Source organism: Morone saxatilis, unplaced genomic scaffold, assembly GCF_004916995.1.
Source record: "Morone saxatilis isolate NCDOM2014 unplaced genomic scaffold, NCSU_SB_2.0 Contig7, whole genome shotgun sequence".
NCBI classification, from domain to species: Eukaryota; Metazoa; Chordata; class Actinopteri; family Moronidae; genus Morone; species Morone saxatilis.
In genome coordinates, this window is record NW_023340246.1 from 20,035,906 (window position 1) to 20,053,831 (window position 17,926).

Sequence of the window (17,926 nt, forward strand, 5' to 3'; positions counted from 1 at the left end):
CACTTTGACTCTAAGGACCTCAACTGCATGACCATCACAAGCTGAAAAGAAGAAAACAGTTAAACTCTGTTATTTTTCTTATCTTCTACTCCTGCCATGCTCTTTATTTATAATACTTAAGTATTACCTGTAAAAAACAATTTAATTTCACACTCCAATTATATTTTCTTTTCCTTCTTTTCTTGAAGGTTCCTCCGAAGAGCCTTTTTGTGCATAAAGATTTTTATGAACATAACTTAATAATTCCCAACAAGGTGTCCATTATCAGGAATTAATGGACGACATGGAGCCCAGAACCGTCCAATATGCAGTGGAGGTCACTTGCCAAAGAAAAAAAAGATAATTATTTCATATTTTCAATCAAAATCTTAACTTTTTACAAGCCATAACTCAATTTTCTTGGTAACGCCTGAGGGTTTTTACTAATAAGATCCCATAAGGTCCTAAAGAAATGAAAACGTTCTTCACTACTACTAAATGCAGTTATTTTTGCTCAGCATCACTGAGATTGAGGGACAATTTACACAATTACTTCAAGTCCTGTAATTGTAACAGTGCGGTGACAACTAGTCCTGATAAAGAATTGTACCTCAAGGCAGAACCAGTACTTACAGTCACTACTGAAAAGATTTTAAGAACCAATTCTACAATTTCATCTCAAAAAAGGAAACTTTTGGAGTTTATTTTTATGTATTTGAGAAAACCGTTAAAGGAAGTCCTTGAGCCAGCTCTTCATAATTTATGTTGATGCAAATTCAGCCCTCGGTTAAACTCCCAGTGAACTCTGTTAGCTTGACTATTTTCCATGCTTGTTAAAGCTGGATCTCAATAATCTGGACTGTTGAAATTTGTGTGCTCTATATCACGGTATGTGTCATAGTATTCGACTTCTCAAGAATCGCTCACCCCCACCTATAAGTGACAATATCTTTATAGAAAAATGTATATCGTCCTTTTGATCAAACAAAAGTGAGTTTAAAGCTGGGGAAATAAAATGCTAAGAGCTCCCACTGAGCTCCAACAACACTGTATAATGCTAAATTGGTTGGCGTTAACTAGAAAAATAAGGTGGGGTTTAGAAGCAAAGGGGCAAAAATGAAAGGTTTGCTAAAAGCTGGAAATATAATGTCTTTTGTTCGGGTGGTCTTAAAGGTCCTTCCTTGACTATATCATAGCAACTTTAACTAAGATATTTGTCTTTTATATATTCCTTTCCCAGGTTGTCAATTACAGACCAGAGCCGCATTCACTTAGTTGCAATCTGAAACTTCACCGCTAGATGTCACTAAATCCTGCACACTGGTCCTTTAAATTTAAAAAGTTTAAATAAAATAACCAAATCAGAGGCTATATCGATCAAATATTTTTTGAGTTTTCGTAATGTTATTTTCTGTCTCTACTCCCTGCAGTTTTTCTTTTTTTTTGCACTATTCAAGTGGTGACCCTTACAAAGAACTCAGAGACCATGGTCCTCAGTATGTCGTAAAGACGTGCGTGTGTGTGAGTGAGTGTTCACTGAGTTGAAGAGCAGTTGTCGTTGACAGCTGCATGGGAGCAGTGAGAGAAGGAGTCAAGTGGCTTCAAATAGCCGTCGTTCTCCTCATTCATCAGAGGAACCCCTCCCCTCTCTCTCTCTCTCTCTCTCTCTCTCAGCAGCCATTAGTGTGAAGTTTACATTTCTTTTGTTGACACAGTCATGAAGATGTTTTTTTAATCTCTGCTTTCACTTTAAAAGAATGTTTCATAAATGCCCAGAACAAAGAGGTTAGCACAGTTCAGTCCACTCTCTCTGTAGGTAAGCGTAGAGGTGTTCAAGTTAGCATTATTCTGCTGCTGAATATCTGCGGTAGGTTAAAGGCTCTGTTTACCCAATTTAGCCAATCAAACATTTTTTCAAAGTTAATGACACTCAACGTGTACTGTATGATTGTGTATGTGACAATAAAAACATGGACACAGGAGATAGCTGTAAGTGTGCATTTTTTTAAAATTCCAATCAAATGGAAAACACCTGAGGTTATCTCTATTTTATAGACAGCAGCTTTCTTTATGTAATATTATGACTCAGGAATTCGAGCAAAACAACCAGGTGTCACTATTTCGTGTTAAGCATGTGTTTTTTGTAATTTACAGATCAAAAGACATCTGGACATCTAGGTTACCAATAGCCACTGTTTGAATAACATTTAAATCAGGGCTCCAACTAATCATTTTCATTATCCATTAATTAGAGTTGTTCCGATACCGACACCAGTATTCGAAATTCCTCTGATACTGACGGTGCACTGATCCAATACCACGTAACTTATTAGCACCAAAATAGATTAGCTTTTTTTTCCCAGGATAGAAGTCATAACCCCGCCCTACTCTGACTTTGACAATAGCAGACAATCTTAGACATCATTCAGGCTTAGTAGTAAACGCTCGTTAACAAATAATAATATACAGTGTATGTATACATTTATTTATTTTTAATGCACATGTATCGGATACTCGGTATCGCAAAGTTAATGTATCGGAAAGGAAAAAATGGTATCGAAACATCTCTACTATTAGTCCATTATTTTTCTGTTATTTCATCATTGTACATAGTGTATAATCATGAATTCAAATCATAAATAAGTCTAAGGTGACATCTTTAAATTGGTTGTTTTGTTGTGACCAAGAGTCTAAAAGTATTCAATCACATAATCAATCATATGAAACAGGAGAAAAAGCAGCAAATCCTCACATTTCAGAGGCTATGAACAGTAAATGTTTTGGTGCCTGATTAAATTTCCATCAATTGACCACTTAAACTCAATAGATTTACTGTATGTAATTTTTACGTAGATGATATGATGTTATTTGACTTGCAAGTCATCAAATTCATGCTTACATCCTGGTCACTGTAACATATTATTGAGACACGTGTGTCCCAATTACATGCTACTTATAAACAGTATCAGTTAATGTAAAAGATATCAGTATACTCAACTGTACTAACAGGAATGGAAGCAGCGCATGTCCCAATGGATGTCAGTTAGACTTTGCAGCTCCTCCATTTCATTTATGCATTGCATTGTGGGACAATGGTGTACATCAACTGTACACACATAAATGAATAGGATTTATTATGCATACAGACATAGTTTGTACATAATATGGAATTGGGACACAGCTTGAAACATTACTTAAATATCTTTTTAATATCAGTTGAAAACGTCCAAAACTGTTTAACTTTTAATGTGCCATAAAATACTGACAGTGTTTTTTTTTCAGTTGACATTGAACCAATAGTCCATGTAAACCAAAGTGTTTGCTCCTCCTTCCTTCGCAGTCTGCCAAATTCTTGCTGTGCGGCCTCCTGAACACCAACATGGCCTTTCCTCCAGCCATAACACTCCCAGTGTCTGTAGTCCAGTTGTCCCAGTGAGGCAAGTCCTGCCAAGTCCTTCAAGCGCTTAAATTTGGAGTTTGACAACACGTGTCTCTGTCCGTCTGTCCCCAGACTTTTTCCAGTTTAGGAATGTTGTCCCTGCCTGTTACAGAAGCACAAAGACTCTTGTCTTTGTCCACATCCGTCAAGATCAGATTCTCTCTCTCTTTCTCTCTCTCTCTCTCCTCCGCGAGTCCACTTTTGTTTCCACGCTTTGTATCCACACTGCCGGCATTCAGCTCAGCAGAGCTGTGCTGCTGCTGCTGCACAGTCCGCCATAACACCGAGCTGCAAGCAGACCAGAAGCCGTTACAGCACAAAAATGCCATCTGACCAATTTTCAGTTTCTCTGTCAGTCATCCCATAACAGCAGCAGAGCAACAGAGTAGAGCACGAGTAGAGGAAAGAGGCTACAGCTGAAGTAGGAGTGAAGGGAGGGGAGGAGGGGGAAGAGTCTCAGCAGTCTCTAAAACCAATACAAATCCTTGCTCTTATCCTGTGCCTGCAGACCTGAGAGAGGAGGAAAGAACGGAGGAAAAAAGAAAAGGAAAGGCAGTGGCAGAACAGAAAAGCAAGAAAAGGGAGATTAGAAAAAGAAGCGCAAATGTCTTGTTGATAAAAGCAGGAGGAATTGCCCGAGGCAGAGAGGGGATGAGAGCAAGACAGCAACAGAAAAGGAAGTTGACAGCTGGTGTTAAGGTGCTGATTGACAGTCAGTTTGTTGCTTCAAACCACTTGTGGTAAGTTGATCTGAGGTGGGGGGGATCTTCATTTAAATCTGGTTTTCATGCTTTTAAGTTGTTACTTTGTCATCTGGCCATACTGAATGTCCTTAAAGCTGCTTTCGTTTAATCAGTAAATTCATTCAATAATCAGCTCTCTGAATTGTTGTGTATTTAACAGGCCAAGTTCAGCATCAACTAAAAGAAGCAGGATGTTTTCAGTGTGTCAATATATAAAGAGGAAAATGAAAATGCAATTAAAACAGTTTTGCAAATGCTTATTTTACAAATGTAGCCGTTTTTCAATGAGGACAGATGTCAGCTTGACTTAGATTTCTTTCTTATGTGCAAAGCTGTTTTGGCTGTTTTTATTTCATCTAGTCTTTGGTGTTCATTCACCAGGCAACTCTTTGGGTTTGCAGTTCAGCCGTGTGAAACACATAAAATGACAGATTTTCTTCAGCTTTTTGTCCTCCTCGATCAAAGATTTTGTCAGCAGATGGAAGTCAAAGCAAATCCTGACACCTAAAAAGATATTCCCCGTGTTGCAATTTACAAAACACCAATTACAAGTTTTTCCCAGTCCCAATTAAAATCAGACTGGTTAAACACTATACAAAAAACATCAGATTCCAGACTGTGAATCGGTTTTATGTTGTTATTTTTTACTTTTCAAACTTAAGAAACTGCTGCATATCTCATACTTAATGTCCAGCTTATGAAACAAATGTAAAACAGTTACCAGCATTCTCAGAATCTCTCATGTTTTGGGTTTTTTTCCAACAAACTCCACAGTTATTGTGGAAGAGAACTGATATGCATTTACACTTGAAGTTCTCAGTTATAGTTGTGGTGTGGACAATTGCCATCCACTTGAGTTAGAAGGGTTTATAAAATGATAGCTATTCCTCTTGATGTGGACAGCCGTTCCACAGCAGCACCTTTTTTTAAACTGCTCCAAACATCCTGGATAAACACAGTGAATGACTGCAAAGTACTGGGATAGCTGAAGTACATCTGCTCACTGGTCATGTTGGATACACAACTAAGACCAAGCCGTGGTCAATCGAACATCATTCAGATTTCTTTGCAAGTATAAAACCTTCTTTCCTAGACCTGTGGTTCCCAACCTTTTTGGCATGTGACCCTTTAAAACAAAGTAAAGTCGACTCGTTGTGACTCCTTGTAAAAGCTTACAGACTGTAAAACCTAACAGCACATGTTAATAAATGAAGTAAGTTAACGTAACTTGATCCTCCAAAAAATGTGGAGTAAAACTCAGTTGTTTTAGTGAACTTCAACTCAAGTGGTAATATCTGTATAAAGACGATAAATAAATTTAAATAAGTTTGGAGAAAAGCTGCATATGACTGTGATATTAGTTTTAATGTTCAATTTACAGAATGCAATTGGTAAAAACTAATAATTTTACCCAAGTTACCTTAACAAATAACTAACTTAATAATATTGGGGAAACTTATCACTAAAATGTTCACTGACTGAATATGTTTTCCGCCAAAATATCTGATATTGCGGTACAATATCCACATTATTAAACGTTTTTATGGTTATGTTTAGGCACTGACAGCACTATTTTAAGGTAAGAGAAGATCGGGGTCCACAGTAATTTGATTTACGAGACCCAACATTTAAGTGAAACTATGGTCTTTTTCTAATAAGTACGTTGGTTGCCTAACCAAGGACTTCTTGGCATGAACTATGATTTCTTCTTCATCCCCCACGATGTGTCCAAATAAAAAGGAAACATAATCCATGCACCAATTACAAAAGCGCAACATAACTGGGAAAACAATTTATTACTATGTAAATGTAACAAGCCCAAATAAGTAAAACTATCCAGTATTTCACCAAAAAAAAAATAAATGTTCACCCCTCACATTTACCTGACGATCTTACAGGTACTCCGTAAAGTTACTGTTTAAACAATTGGGTTTTAGATTTCATATTAGAATTGAATGATGGCTTGTAAGCCTTCTCTATGCCCCCCAGAAGGCCTCTCTAGTGTTAGTCTAAGCTGCAGCCATGGCAGAAAATCCTAAGAATAACCTCATAAATTATAAAGTAAGACATTTTCTTGACTACTATTAACATACCTGAAGATGTTTTATGCTGTAAACATACAGATACTTTTGATTGTGAGTTAAATAAATTAAATTGACCTGATGTGAAGACAATACCTGTGTCCATGTTGAGTCCGATCTCTGCTCCGGCTCCGGTGAAAGCACCACTCCAGGCTGAACCCGCCCCAGACTCCCCCTTCCCTCCTAGATCACAAGACGAGGCGCTGGGCCCCGGTACCGAGCTGCCAGATGCCAGACGATGATGAGGCCGCACTGACGGTACCAGCAGAGAACCGTAGCGAGGGTCGAACGCCGTACCGTACACTTCATGAACCCCCGGGCGTGGATACGCTGAGCCCTGGGTGCTTATAGCGCCCCCTAGTGAGTAAGGGTGGTGGTGGTGATGGTGGTGGTGATGGGATGGGTGCCAGGTGTCGGGGCTAGATTGGTGGAGGTGGCTGTGCAGGGAGGCGGAGGAGTATGGGTCCCCAGGGAAGGGGAGCTCTGTGTGGGGAGCTGACAGAGCGCTGCCAAGCGTGGAGGAGACCGACGGCTGGTAGGAGCTGTTCCAGAAAGACGGAGGGAAACTTCTCTGGCTCATAGGGAATGATCCATCTGTGAAGACACAATCCACACTACGGATTACGGATACGGATCCACAAAAAGGAAACTTTTTGGTTTTCCATTAAGTTAGCCTAAAGTAACTCATTATTAAAGCAGCTAAGTTGATGCTGAAGGTTAATTTGTTGACCTCAGAAACAGTGTACCCAAATTCTTATCGCACGCACTTGTTTTTCCTGAAGCTTTCAGCGATAAATTGTGGCCATAATACTTCATTTTAAAACTGTCCCACTGTGTATTTTGGCAATAGCTTACTTTTTATCTCTTATTTTGCTGAACTAATTAGAATTGAATCGATTAGATGACTGACTTATAAAACTTACAAAGCCAAAATTAGCTTGTAACAACTTCTTAAATGTGAGTATTTGTTCCTTTTTCTCTGATCTGTTCTGTTATTTTATTGTAAAAGGATTAACTTTGGGTATTCAGCCTGTTGGTAGAAAGAAAATGTGACTCTAATCATTACTTTTATTATTCAAGGAAATAATTAAAGATTAAAATGTGGATGGATAATGATTAGTTAGAAATTAGAAATCAACACAAGTTTGAGGTCATCTTTATAAAGAGGGAGGGCCCAATATCTCCATGCAGAGTAATAATAATGCTTGATTGGCTTGAGAAAGGGGGTTTTTCTTTTTCAACTTCACCTTCACCCCTGATCACAAGCAATTATTATATATTATTTATAATATGCTAAAGGAGCAATAAATACTTAAAATAGTCCCTTTTTTTGTTTCTGTTTGGATTCAAAAGTCGCTAGATTACACAAAGATGCTTGAGTTGAGAAATGGCCACAAAAGGAGATGAAATGAAAAGCGAGTCGGCTGGTAACTAAGTAACACTGGTTCGTTTTTATTCACCAAAAGATTGTAGAAAACCTTACGTTTTATTTTTTTAATCGTCCCTTTATGTTTACATAAATGTCTAACTTTAAACACGAGGGTACCGTTTTATTTAAGATCCTGTTATTTCTGTAGCTAACAGAGATCAATAATAAGAGTCATCCGTTAATGTGATGCCAGAGAGAAATTCACTTGAGCACAATGTAAATAGGTACACTCACAGATGACTCTCTAAAAGCAGCTTAAAAAACTGAAAGATTTCTGGGAAATACTTCAAATATTAAAAGACGCTTTACATGTTACTAAAAACATGCCGTACTCCGAATGGTGAGAACTGAAACCGACCAAGCGGCATAGATTTCTCAACATATTGTTATTATATATTCACTGTGCGTTATGTAGACTTTATATTAAACACAACAGCACCAACTGAGACTGAAACAAAATACACTTCCTCTCCCTTGGTAACCTGAAACAGATTAACAGCCACTATAATAAACAATAGGAGGCTCACAAAGTACTATTATTCAAAAAAAATAAAATTACAAGACAATGAATAGCCGAGCAAAACTGGAAATCAGACGCACCAGATCAAATGTGCAACAACATCAACATCAATGGAACTCAAAACTTGAAGATATTGTTGCTCAAATTTGCAATTGTTCTCATTTTGTTGTTGTTTTTGTTTGCATGACAATATCTAATCAAATGTTACTTAGTGGAAATCTGTGAGCAACCAAGACAAACTTTATTTACTGACTCCTGGGAAATACATATCAAAACACACAATCAACGGGAACCAGAATTACATACTTTTACAGCACAAAGCTGCTAGAATTCACCCAAATCAACAACATTAAAGCATTTAGAGTCGAAATGCTGTTTGACACACATTGAGGGGAAACACTGGCACACACATGCAAAGGCACACGCACCTCTTAGGGCCTTGTGGCTGCTTGAGGCGGGGTATGCAGTTGTGTGGCTCAGGGCTCGGCTGAAGTGCTCGTCCACCACAGCGCTGATGTCTCCCTGGAAGTAAGTGAAGAGGACGCAGCGGGAGTTCAGGTACTCGGCTCCCGGCGGCAGCTCCTTGTCCTCCTCTTTGATCGCCGGGTGGCCTGGGGGGGCAAGCCGCCGCCCGCTGTCCTGGGGGTCTTGCATTTTGGAATAAAAGGCCAGTTTCTAGGTAGGACACAGATTTATACATGAGTGTTATGAAATTGTGTTGATTCATCATTTTGCTTTTTTTCCTGGATTTTAGATACTTTGGTACCTGATATGTGACATTTGACCTCTAAACCTTATAAAAATTTGCATTTTTAATTTTCTTTTCCGGACAAAATAGATGAAGACAAATCCATATGAACGCTTTGCCAAGTATTTATGCACAAACTGACTAAATTATACAAATGCATGCAGATGGGCCTTTAAAACTCAACAAACTGAACAATATAAGTAGTATAGTGAAGTATATACATTAGAAAACACAAAACCCAGCAAGAAAACAGGACAAAATATAAGTGAAAGTTACAACACAATAATAATAACACAATATAACGACCAAAGGTGACTTCCCGGCCTTGGCTGGTCACTCATTACTGAACCTACAAAGCTTTTTTAAACTCATATGAAAAGAGTATTTTATGTATATGGAATTACTTTAAGTCACTTTGAGGAATTGAATAAGTGTTTTTTTTTAAATTGTTATTATTTGACAAATGTATTAGATAAACCATACAAAATAATTCTACATAAAAATCTTGCTCATTATAAAGCTGTGTGTATCGTGGGTAGAGTCTAGCTCATCCAGAGTCTGTTTAGGTGACAGACGAAGTGAGTTTTGGCACTATGTGAAATATGCATGGATGTTGACTGAGAGGTTTTAAGAGAGTGAAAAAAAAGTCCTTTAACAAGTCTGCAAAGGCCTCACAGAAACCTGCTGCACTCAAACTGTTGAGTCGCAACCATGAATTCTGCTTACAGACGCAGATGTGACATTAAAAAAGGAAAATTTATAGTTCTATGCAGTTGCCTCATTACTTAAATAATAAAATATATGTCAAAACCATGAGATATAATTGATTTTAATCCTAAACTTTACTCATTCATCAATGTAACAGTAGGAATAAGTGTTCTTGAAAAGTAAAGATAAAAACATTAAAAAAACTTTAAAACTACTTGAATAAAGATCATCTGGGATTGTTATTAAAAAACAATAAATATATGTTGTTGTTTTTTACTTTCTATTTTGATTAAATACAATTAGCCTAAATAAAGGGAACAACAATCTGTTCACCTTCCTGTAAATTTTGAATTTAATATCGGATTTAATATCAATATTAATGCAAACAAAAAGACCCAGAAGAAAGTTTTACATTGGCTTCATTAAACTTTACGCACTGGATGAGTTCCTGCATGTAGCGCATACATACAGTCCATGCCTGGGATTTATGGTGTTTTATGGTGATTAACAGCGTGTTAAACATATATTTTTAAGATATATAGAGGATATTAAGTGATTATAAGGGCCGTATGAGTTAAATTATTACGCTTTCTAAACATATTATCCACATCTAATCGTTGTATGGCTGCGTAATCTCCTGTATTTCCAAGTAATTAAGTTTAAACCGGCGGTTCTTTGGACTTTAAAAACCTAAATATTAAAGTTTTCTGTACATTCAAACTGATATATAAAGTCCAGAGATAAGTAGAGCATGAGCTGATAAAGAGTATATGATCCATACCTGGTGGTGATAGGGGCTGTAGGAGCTGAAATAAGGCTGAGGACCAAACACTTGGTACATCACATCCAGGCAGCTCATGGCGAAGAAATCACGGAGAAGAACCAAGCTTCATGTAGAGAGCAGGTCTGCTGAGACGGAGAGGAAACATTAATCCCGGCGGTGGAGGACGGAGTGGACGACGGAGAGAGTCACTCTGCTGCGCTGCTCTGCGCTCTTAACGCACTGGACTGTGGCCGTGCTCACTGAAGGGAGCCCCGTCATCCCTCCCTCCCTCCTCCACACACCCAGCCTGACGCCTCCCTCCCACCAATCAGAGGCCAGAGCTCCACCTCTGCCTTAATTGGCTTTTAATTACAGAACAGGAGAATCACAACATCTATAAAGCTATTAAGTCAAATATCTGCATACAGCATGGTTGCCTCAGCAGCCCAAAACATTTTAATGATCCAATACATTTTATGTTTTTTGCTAATTTCACAAACATCCATATTATATTTTATGTTTTATTGAGCATCCTAGCAAAGCTTTTGTCTATATGTTTTTTTAATTACTATTATTTTCATTCTTAGTTCAACCAAATGTGTTTTTTACTGATAATGTATTTTTTATTTAAGAGTATCGATCTTGTTACAGTTTACTTCCGCAAACCGAAGCATTGGAGTTTAGCCTAGAACATGGAAGGTTTGTTCGGGGTTTGCTCATTGGAAAATGAAACTGAATTCTGCATGCAAGTAAGCTGCACCTTGTTTTGAGACTTGGTCACTGGTTTTCTTTATCCCTTATACCTTTTCAAGGTCATAAGAAGCATTGAGGCCAGTCGGAGGGCCTCCAGTTTATTGTCTGGACAGGTAGACACGAGAGCCCCTCAGAAATATAGGGTTTTCCATTTTTGGGGAATTTGATTTTTAAAGTTGTGAATTTGGGATTTGGGAAGCATGATTGGGATTGAAGAAAGTTGCTACCAATCACAATACACCACACCCAGTGGTTCCCAAACTGTTTTCATTGGACATAAGACATCCACAGCGATCTCAGACGAGCTCTTCATCAATCAATCAATCATGTTCCAAATGTGTTTTTTTTAAGTAGATTTTAAATTGGATGTTTTCATTATATAAACCTGGATACTGTTATAATAACTTAAAGGTACAATGTGTAGGGTTTATTGGCATCTAGAGGTGTAGTTGCAGATTGCAACTCCCTCGCTTCACCCTACCTTTCCAAATGCGAAGGAAAAACTATGTTGGAAACGTACAAAAAACGTGAACACCTCTATCTAGAACCAGTGTTTGGTTTGCAGATTCTGGGTTAAAAACGTCTCATTCTAAGGTAACAAAAACACAGCGATTCTTATATTCAGGTGATTGTACACTAATGAAATCATACATTTGAATATTATTACAATACATATATTTATACGCATGCGCCGCTTTCCCGAGCGGCTGCAGTTGCAGCAGCTCTCGCTCAAAGTTGAGCGTTTTTTCTCTTTTTTCTCGGCTGCTAGTGTTTGTGTTATTGTGTTATCTGTTGTGGTTTTTTACAGTTTTTTTCTCTCTTGTACAGTGTTTATATTATATTTTATTATATATTTTTTTTCATACTGTTTTTTTCTCTATCCACTTTTCTGCTGTAGATTTGGAATTTCCCCATTGTGGGACTGGATTAAAGGAATATCTTATCTTATCTTATTAAATTTTGACCAATAGATCCTCCTAAATACTCACACTGGCACTTTAAAGTAGTAAATTTGCAGTGTTAGCTTCTCTTCTTTTTTCATTAGGTTTGATCAAGTGTTGGAGTGGCAGAAACGGTAGGTTGATTCATTACGTCTTAACATTAAGTCACAAGGTTAATTGTATCATTGTGAGCCAGAATCACCATTAGTGCCACCATTTTCTTATGATTATGGAAGTTATCTAAGTGTGCACATGTTGATTTTTTTAGTAACCTTAACCTGAGGCCAACAATATTAAAAAAATAAGATGCACAGTCAGAAGAATTATCAATGCAAATCCTCATATAACTAAATAATTTGCCTTTTATCAGTCACTCAGTGAGCGTGACAAACAGTAAGTTAAAGAACGCAGATTAGTATGTAATAGTTAGTGCAGGTGATCATTTTATTCTCTAGTCTTTTTTTAGCGTTTGAAGCCACAAGAATGTAACAACTGGCACTTACTGCTAATTGAATAAGTAAACATATCAAACCGACCAATGAGTGGAATGTAATGCTATGAAGTCCCACAATTCCTCAGCGGCTTCCCGAATTCTGGAGGCCAAAGGTCAAATAGCTTTCTCCCAGTTTGGTACTATTAGTAGAGGTCAGGGGTCACCGACAACTTACCCAACAATTATCAAGCTACACTACGAGAACAAATGAGTGACACAGTGTTTATGTTGTCTTCAGACATTACGCTCAGCCTGATAATCAGTCTGTTTGTTTCGCTTACATTTACTCATAATTATAACACTTTCAAATACTTCTGGTAGGGATTTTTTAAATATCTTTTAGAAGTACCTGCACTTATTCAACATATTTAATCACAACCATATTTTTGGAATATTTCTGTACCCTTTCATATTCCTTTGACAGTTGTCAGGGTTCCCACATGTCCCGGAAAATCTGAAAATCTAGAGATTACTTTCTGGGTACGGTAACACATGGATTAAAATGACCAAATATCCTGGAAATGAACTATGTTGTTTTGTATTTTATTTGTATTTCAGCCCCTCACCAGGTGGATAAATCAGCTGGGGTGAGAACAACCGAGTATGCCACGAAAGAGCTAACAAGGAGCGTCCCATAAACGGTGACCACCATTGTGAGTTCTGTTCTGTATTGTCAAAAAAAACCTACTGGAAAATGTCCTGGAGAATGATCTCTTAGAAACAGTGGGAACCTTGATTGTTGATGTCAGAATCTGAATAAGAAATTACTTTTTTGATCCCTGGGAGGAAATTTGTTATAGCTGCTCAAGGTGCTCACACAACATTAAAGAATAAAAATAATAATTATATCACAATCTCTAACAATATATATAGAAATAGAATATAGAAATATATATATATATATATCAATTTATAAAGATAAAGTATAAAATATATATATAATAAGAGTCTAAGTATGTGTACATTATAGTACAATATATGATGATATATAGATATAGAAGTGTGTATGATACAGTATGTGACTGACAGAAGTTAAATGAATAATAGTAATAAGTACTGATAATGTTAATATGCTGACATCCTTAAAGGACTGCAGTATTAGTGACAGAATAAGCCGGATTATTACACATTAATCAGAGTTAGAGAAACTGGAGTCATGTGGAAATCAAGTAAAGGCATGTAGGTGATATCTACATACATACAATGACAAACAGGTCGAATAAAGAACTGTCTAAATACAAAAATAAAAAGGTAAAAGAAATAAAAAGATATAAATAATAACAAGATCTACACGTGTACCGATCTTTATGCATATTGGTGAAACGAGCCCCAGGGGGTTCAGTTTATGGGCCCCTGAGGGGTCATTTTGCCATGCTCATAGTGGACTCCCATAAAATATGAAATTGTTCGCCACAACTGATGTGTGCAGAGTTTCATGAGTTTTTGAGCCTGTTTTGGCCTTCAAAAATGCAATCATATTGGCAGAAAAATAATAATATTTCCTTGAAATACAACAGGTCCTTGCACTGGTCAGCGCTCGGGCCCTAAAGATAAAATAAAATGTTGTTTTGTCACTTAAAGTTTGGTAGGAAACAAATCAGAATGAATTTACTGTTGCAAATTAGTACATTTCTGAGAGACGGGGGTTGCTGTCAAACATCATCTGACAGGCTCACAACAGAAACACCCACAGCGACAGAAAAGTACTTGGGATTCCCAACACTAACGAAAATGTTTGATTACAGCCTGAGTGAAAATTACAGAAAACACAGCTGGGAAGTTTGTGGTCAGTTGCAGCAATTTATTTAGAGCTGAGCTGTTTACATGAACCTTTTGATCCCTTATAATTAAGTCTCCAGCAGACAGATCATTATAGACTCTGTAGCTGAGCAAGTTTATTTCCTTCACACAAAAATGATCCTTTTTTAATTATCAATGTCACATTTTTAATGACATGCAAATATTCCCCATGATGTGTTTGTCTGTGAAAAAGCAAACAAGAAAAACATTACACTTTATGATGCCACAGTGATCTGTTTATTATAGCTGTCTATCTTCTTCAGGCCTTTGAGCTCATACATGTTATTTTAATGAACTCAGATATGATGTTTTGCCTGCGCTGACTATAAATTAGACTACACAAGTGGTGGTTAGGAAACTTTTAATGAGTAATAAGTTGGGTACCTGTGTGAGAAACCTGTTCTATAAATAAGCATTCAAAATAAAGGTATTTGCACATTTATATAAGCATTATGTTATCACCATGCGCTTTCGCCTTGTACTAATAAACCGTTGTACCAATTTTTGTCATCCTGGCACTCGACTGTCCTTTTGGCTGACCCCTTCAACAACCAGCACACCTGTTACCCACCACAAGTGGTGCAGAGAAGCTATTAAAACCCCAAATATCTTCCATTGAGGTGCAGCTCAGCTCATCTCACAGGCATTATTCTACCGATCGATCTGTGTGTATTATGGAACTGGAATGGCCAAGGTTCAATGAGGAATTTTCAATCAGCAATGTTTGGCATCCTCTCTGCTGTCACTCAAGCTCTTTATATGAAATTATTTCCCAACACGAGGAACACCAGAGCTGCAAAAATATTCAGAGCTGGGTTATTTATTTTTTTTGGGTTTTTTTTGGGGCCAGTCTGAGACAAGTCAAAACCAAATTAAGTTTAAGTCTTAAAAGAAAATGAAAAGTTAGTTGCAGGTCTTTTGCTGTTGGTCATGAGCTCTTATTAACATTTAAACCTTTATAAAAGTAGAACATTTGTGCACAGTGACGTTTCCCTCCGTTCCTCCAACCGCTGCAATTTTTAGGATTTAATTTAGCTGTGATTGAATCTGTTACATTTCTTGTCCTACTTTACAGACAGATTACACAAACAAACAAAAACAAATAATTTAGCGAATCTAAATGAAAGAAAATCACATTCATAGCTTAATGGTGCATTGTATTTAAACTGGGAAGTCAGTTTAAACTGGATTTTCCCCTGAAGTCAGATTTCCAACTAAGAGAGTTGTAGTAATATATTGTTTATTAGCACTTCTGTCTTTTGTGTCTCATTAAATCAGCTGTACACACAGTACTGACATTATGGTATAGCTAACAATGGCTAACTTGGCTAGAGCTTGTTTTTTTCCGATTCGTTGTACTGGAATGGGGTCAACTTGGGTGTGATGTTCCAGCTCCAACAAGCCCCCAGGAAGAGCGCCGGGCTTTGAAGCCAATTAAACATTATGGCCGATCCGTGTAATTACAGCAATGACGTCCATCACGTGACGCACACTGGCCCCTTGTGAAAGAAGCCCAGTGGATAAATCTTTTTTGAGTGTAACAACCTCTGAAAAATGACTTTTAATTGGATCCATTCAGTCCGATAACATTTTTAAAGTCTAGAAAAAACAACAAGATTTAAATTATTTATCCTCATTCAAGTTAACGGAGGTCCTAAACTGGAAGTTAGCCAGTGGAAGTCTCTCGTGTCCCACTGAGCAGCTTTCATAGCAATGAACCGAGCGCCGCCTCCAATGCTGTATCCAGATCTCTTTAAACATCCACGAACGCAGCATAATATTAGTTTCCTGTAACAATTGTCAATAAATGTAGGCATGTATATATATTCACAAGTGATTTCCAGGCTTCAGAGGCATGTGTGGATCAGAAAAATACCGACTGATGAGATATTTGAGTTTTACTTTCTAGTATTCTAGTGTAGTTCATAAAATCTCACAATTATGATCAGAAAACCTGAGTGACTGATGAAAGAAACCCTTAAATGAGAAACACACACACACACACTGAAACATCACTGCTCTTTAGCACACAATTAACAGCTCGAACATGAGTAGAAAACTGACTCTGGTGTGCAAACACACACACACACACAGACACACACACACAGTGGTCATATTGGAATGCGTCCAGAACCACATGCTTGTGGCTGATCCTCGTGTTATGTCTAACCCAACGAAAGACAGAGTACTGTTTCCTTTCTCCTCCTACACTGGAGAGGAATCTGACTGTTGTTTTGAAATTTATAAAAATTAAATACCTCCACACATTCCCAAAGTCCCCACCATGAGTTTGACCTGTACAACTAAAGAGTAAGTTTAACTTAAAGACTACAGCCACTCTAATAGTCATCTGGGGCTGCAATGCTCTTAACAAAACAGACATTAATGTGGATGAAAAATGGGCAAAGAACTAGAGAAGGGGCAATAAATGTAAAGTTGGCCTTAGGGGGCAAAAGAGGAAAGGCTATTTAAACTTAAGGCTCAGCTCTATATTGTCAGACTTGACTTAACTTCAGTTTCCTCTGTTTAGTTCTGCTTTTTGTATGTAATCAATACTTCTAATGTTATCAGCCCATTAAAGAAAACATTACACAGGATTTGGTGGCATCTTCAGATTGCAACTAACTCAACTGTGTCAGAATTTGACGCCTGGGAATAAGAACGAGTTTTAAAGCGTGTGGGAGGAAGTCCACATAGAGCCAGTGTTTGGTTTGTCTGTTCTGGGCTCCTGTAGAAACATGGCTGTTCAACATGGCAGACTCCATTAAAGGCAACCGGTGGCTCATCCTAAGGTAACAAAAACACGCCAGTTCTTATATTCAAATTATTCACTAATTAAAACATATTTATGAATATTATATTCAATAGATTCTCTTAAATGCTACACACTGGATCTTTTTAAAGTAGGATTCTGAATGCAGGATTGGTGCCTAAATACTTATTCCACCACTGTATTAAACAGTAGGTATGAAGTTTATTGGCTGCTATTGTAAACCTTCTTTATATTTTTCTACTCTTTTAGCACAAAATCTTCCTTAAGGTTAAAGAATGATTCTATTAGATTAACTTTTCTTTTGCGACTGTATGCTTAATACTTATTTTACTTAAAGATGAGTAAATATACAATATAGGCTGTAAATAATTATATATACTAAAAAACATCAGAAAATAGTGAAACCATAAGGTGATTTCTGGTTGTGTCCAACCAGCAGTCCAAAACCAAATAGATTAAATTTATAACCATAACAGTTAATCTGCACATTTAAGAACCAGATAATGTATTTTTTCCTGATAAATCACAAAAACAATCATATAACATAATAAAATATGCATCTTTATATACTGCAGGTATACATAGGGGGGCATTAAAGTGCATCTTTCAACCTCATTCATCCTTCACTTGCTTTTTCCTTCACGGTGAAGGAGAGTGAAGGTTTTGTTCGGCCGCTTGATGAGGAAGACCTGAACATGACCCTCCATTTCCCATTTTACCAATGCCCCACCAAGGACAGCGCCTGTGTGTGTGTGT

The 17,926-nt window shown here is 37.4% G+C and overlaps 1 protein-coding gene across 2 annotated transcripts; it reads right to left on the reverse strand.

The window, feature by feature from the left end:
* Positions 1-1,963: 1,963 nt before the first annotated feature.
* On the reverse strand, positions 1,964-10,662 carry vgll2a (vestigial-like family member 2a). Of its 2 annotated transcripts, none has more exons than XM_035678811.1 (4): positions 10,429-10,662; positions 8,620-8,866; positions 6,339-6,836; positions 1,964-3,706 (listed from the first exon to the last, which is right to left on the reverse strand). In XM_035678811.1, the coding sequence occupies exons 1-4, from the start codon at positions 10,504-10,506 to the stop codon at positions 3,654-3,656; spliced, it is 876 nt and encodes a 291-aa protein (XP_035534704.1). In that variant the 5' UTR covers positions 10,507-10,662; the 3' UTR covers positions 1,964-3,653. The 2 variants fall into 2 exon arrangements, with proteins under 2 accessions (XP_035534704.1, XP_035534705.1); XM_035678812.1 differs by having other exon boundaries at positions 1,964-3,928.
* Between the last annotated feature and the right edge of the window lie 7,264 nt (positions 10,663-17,926).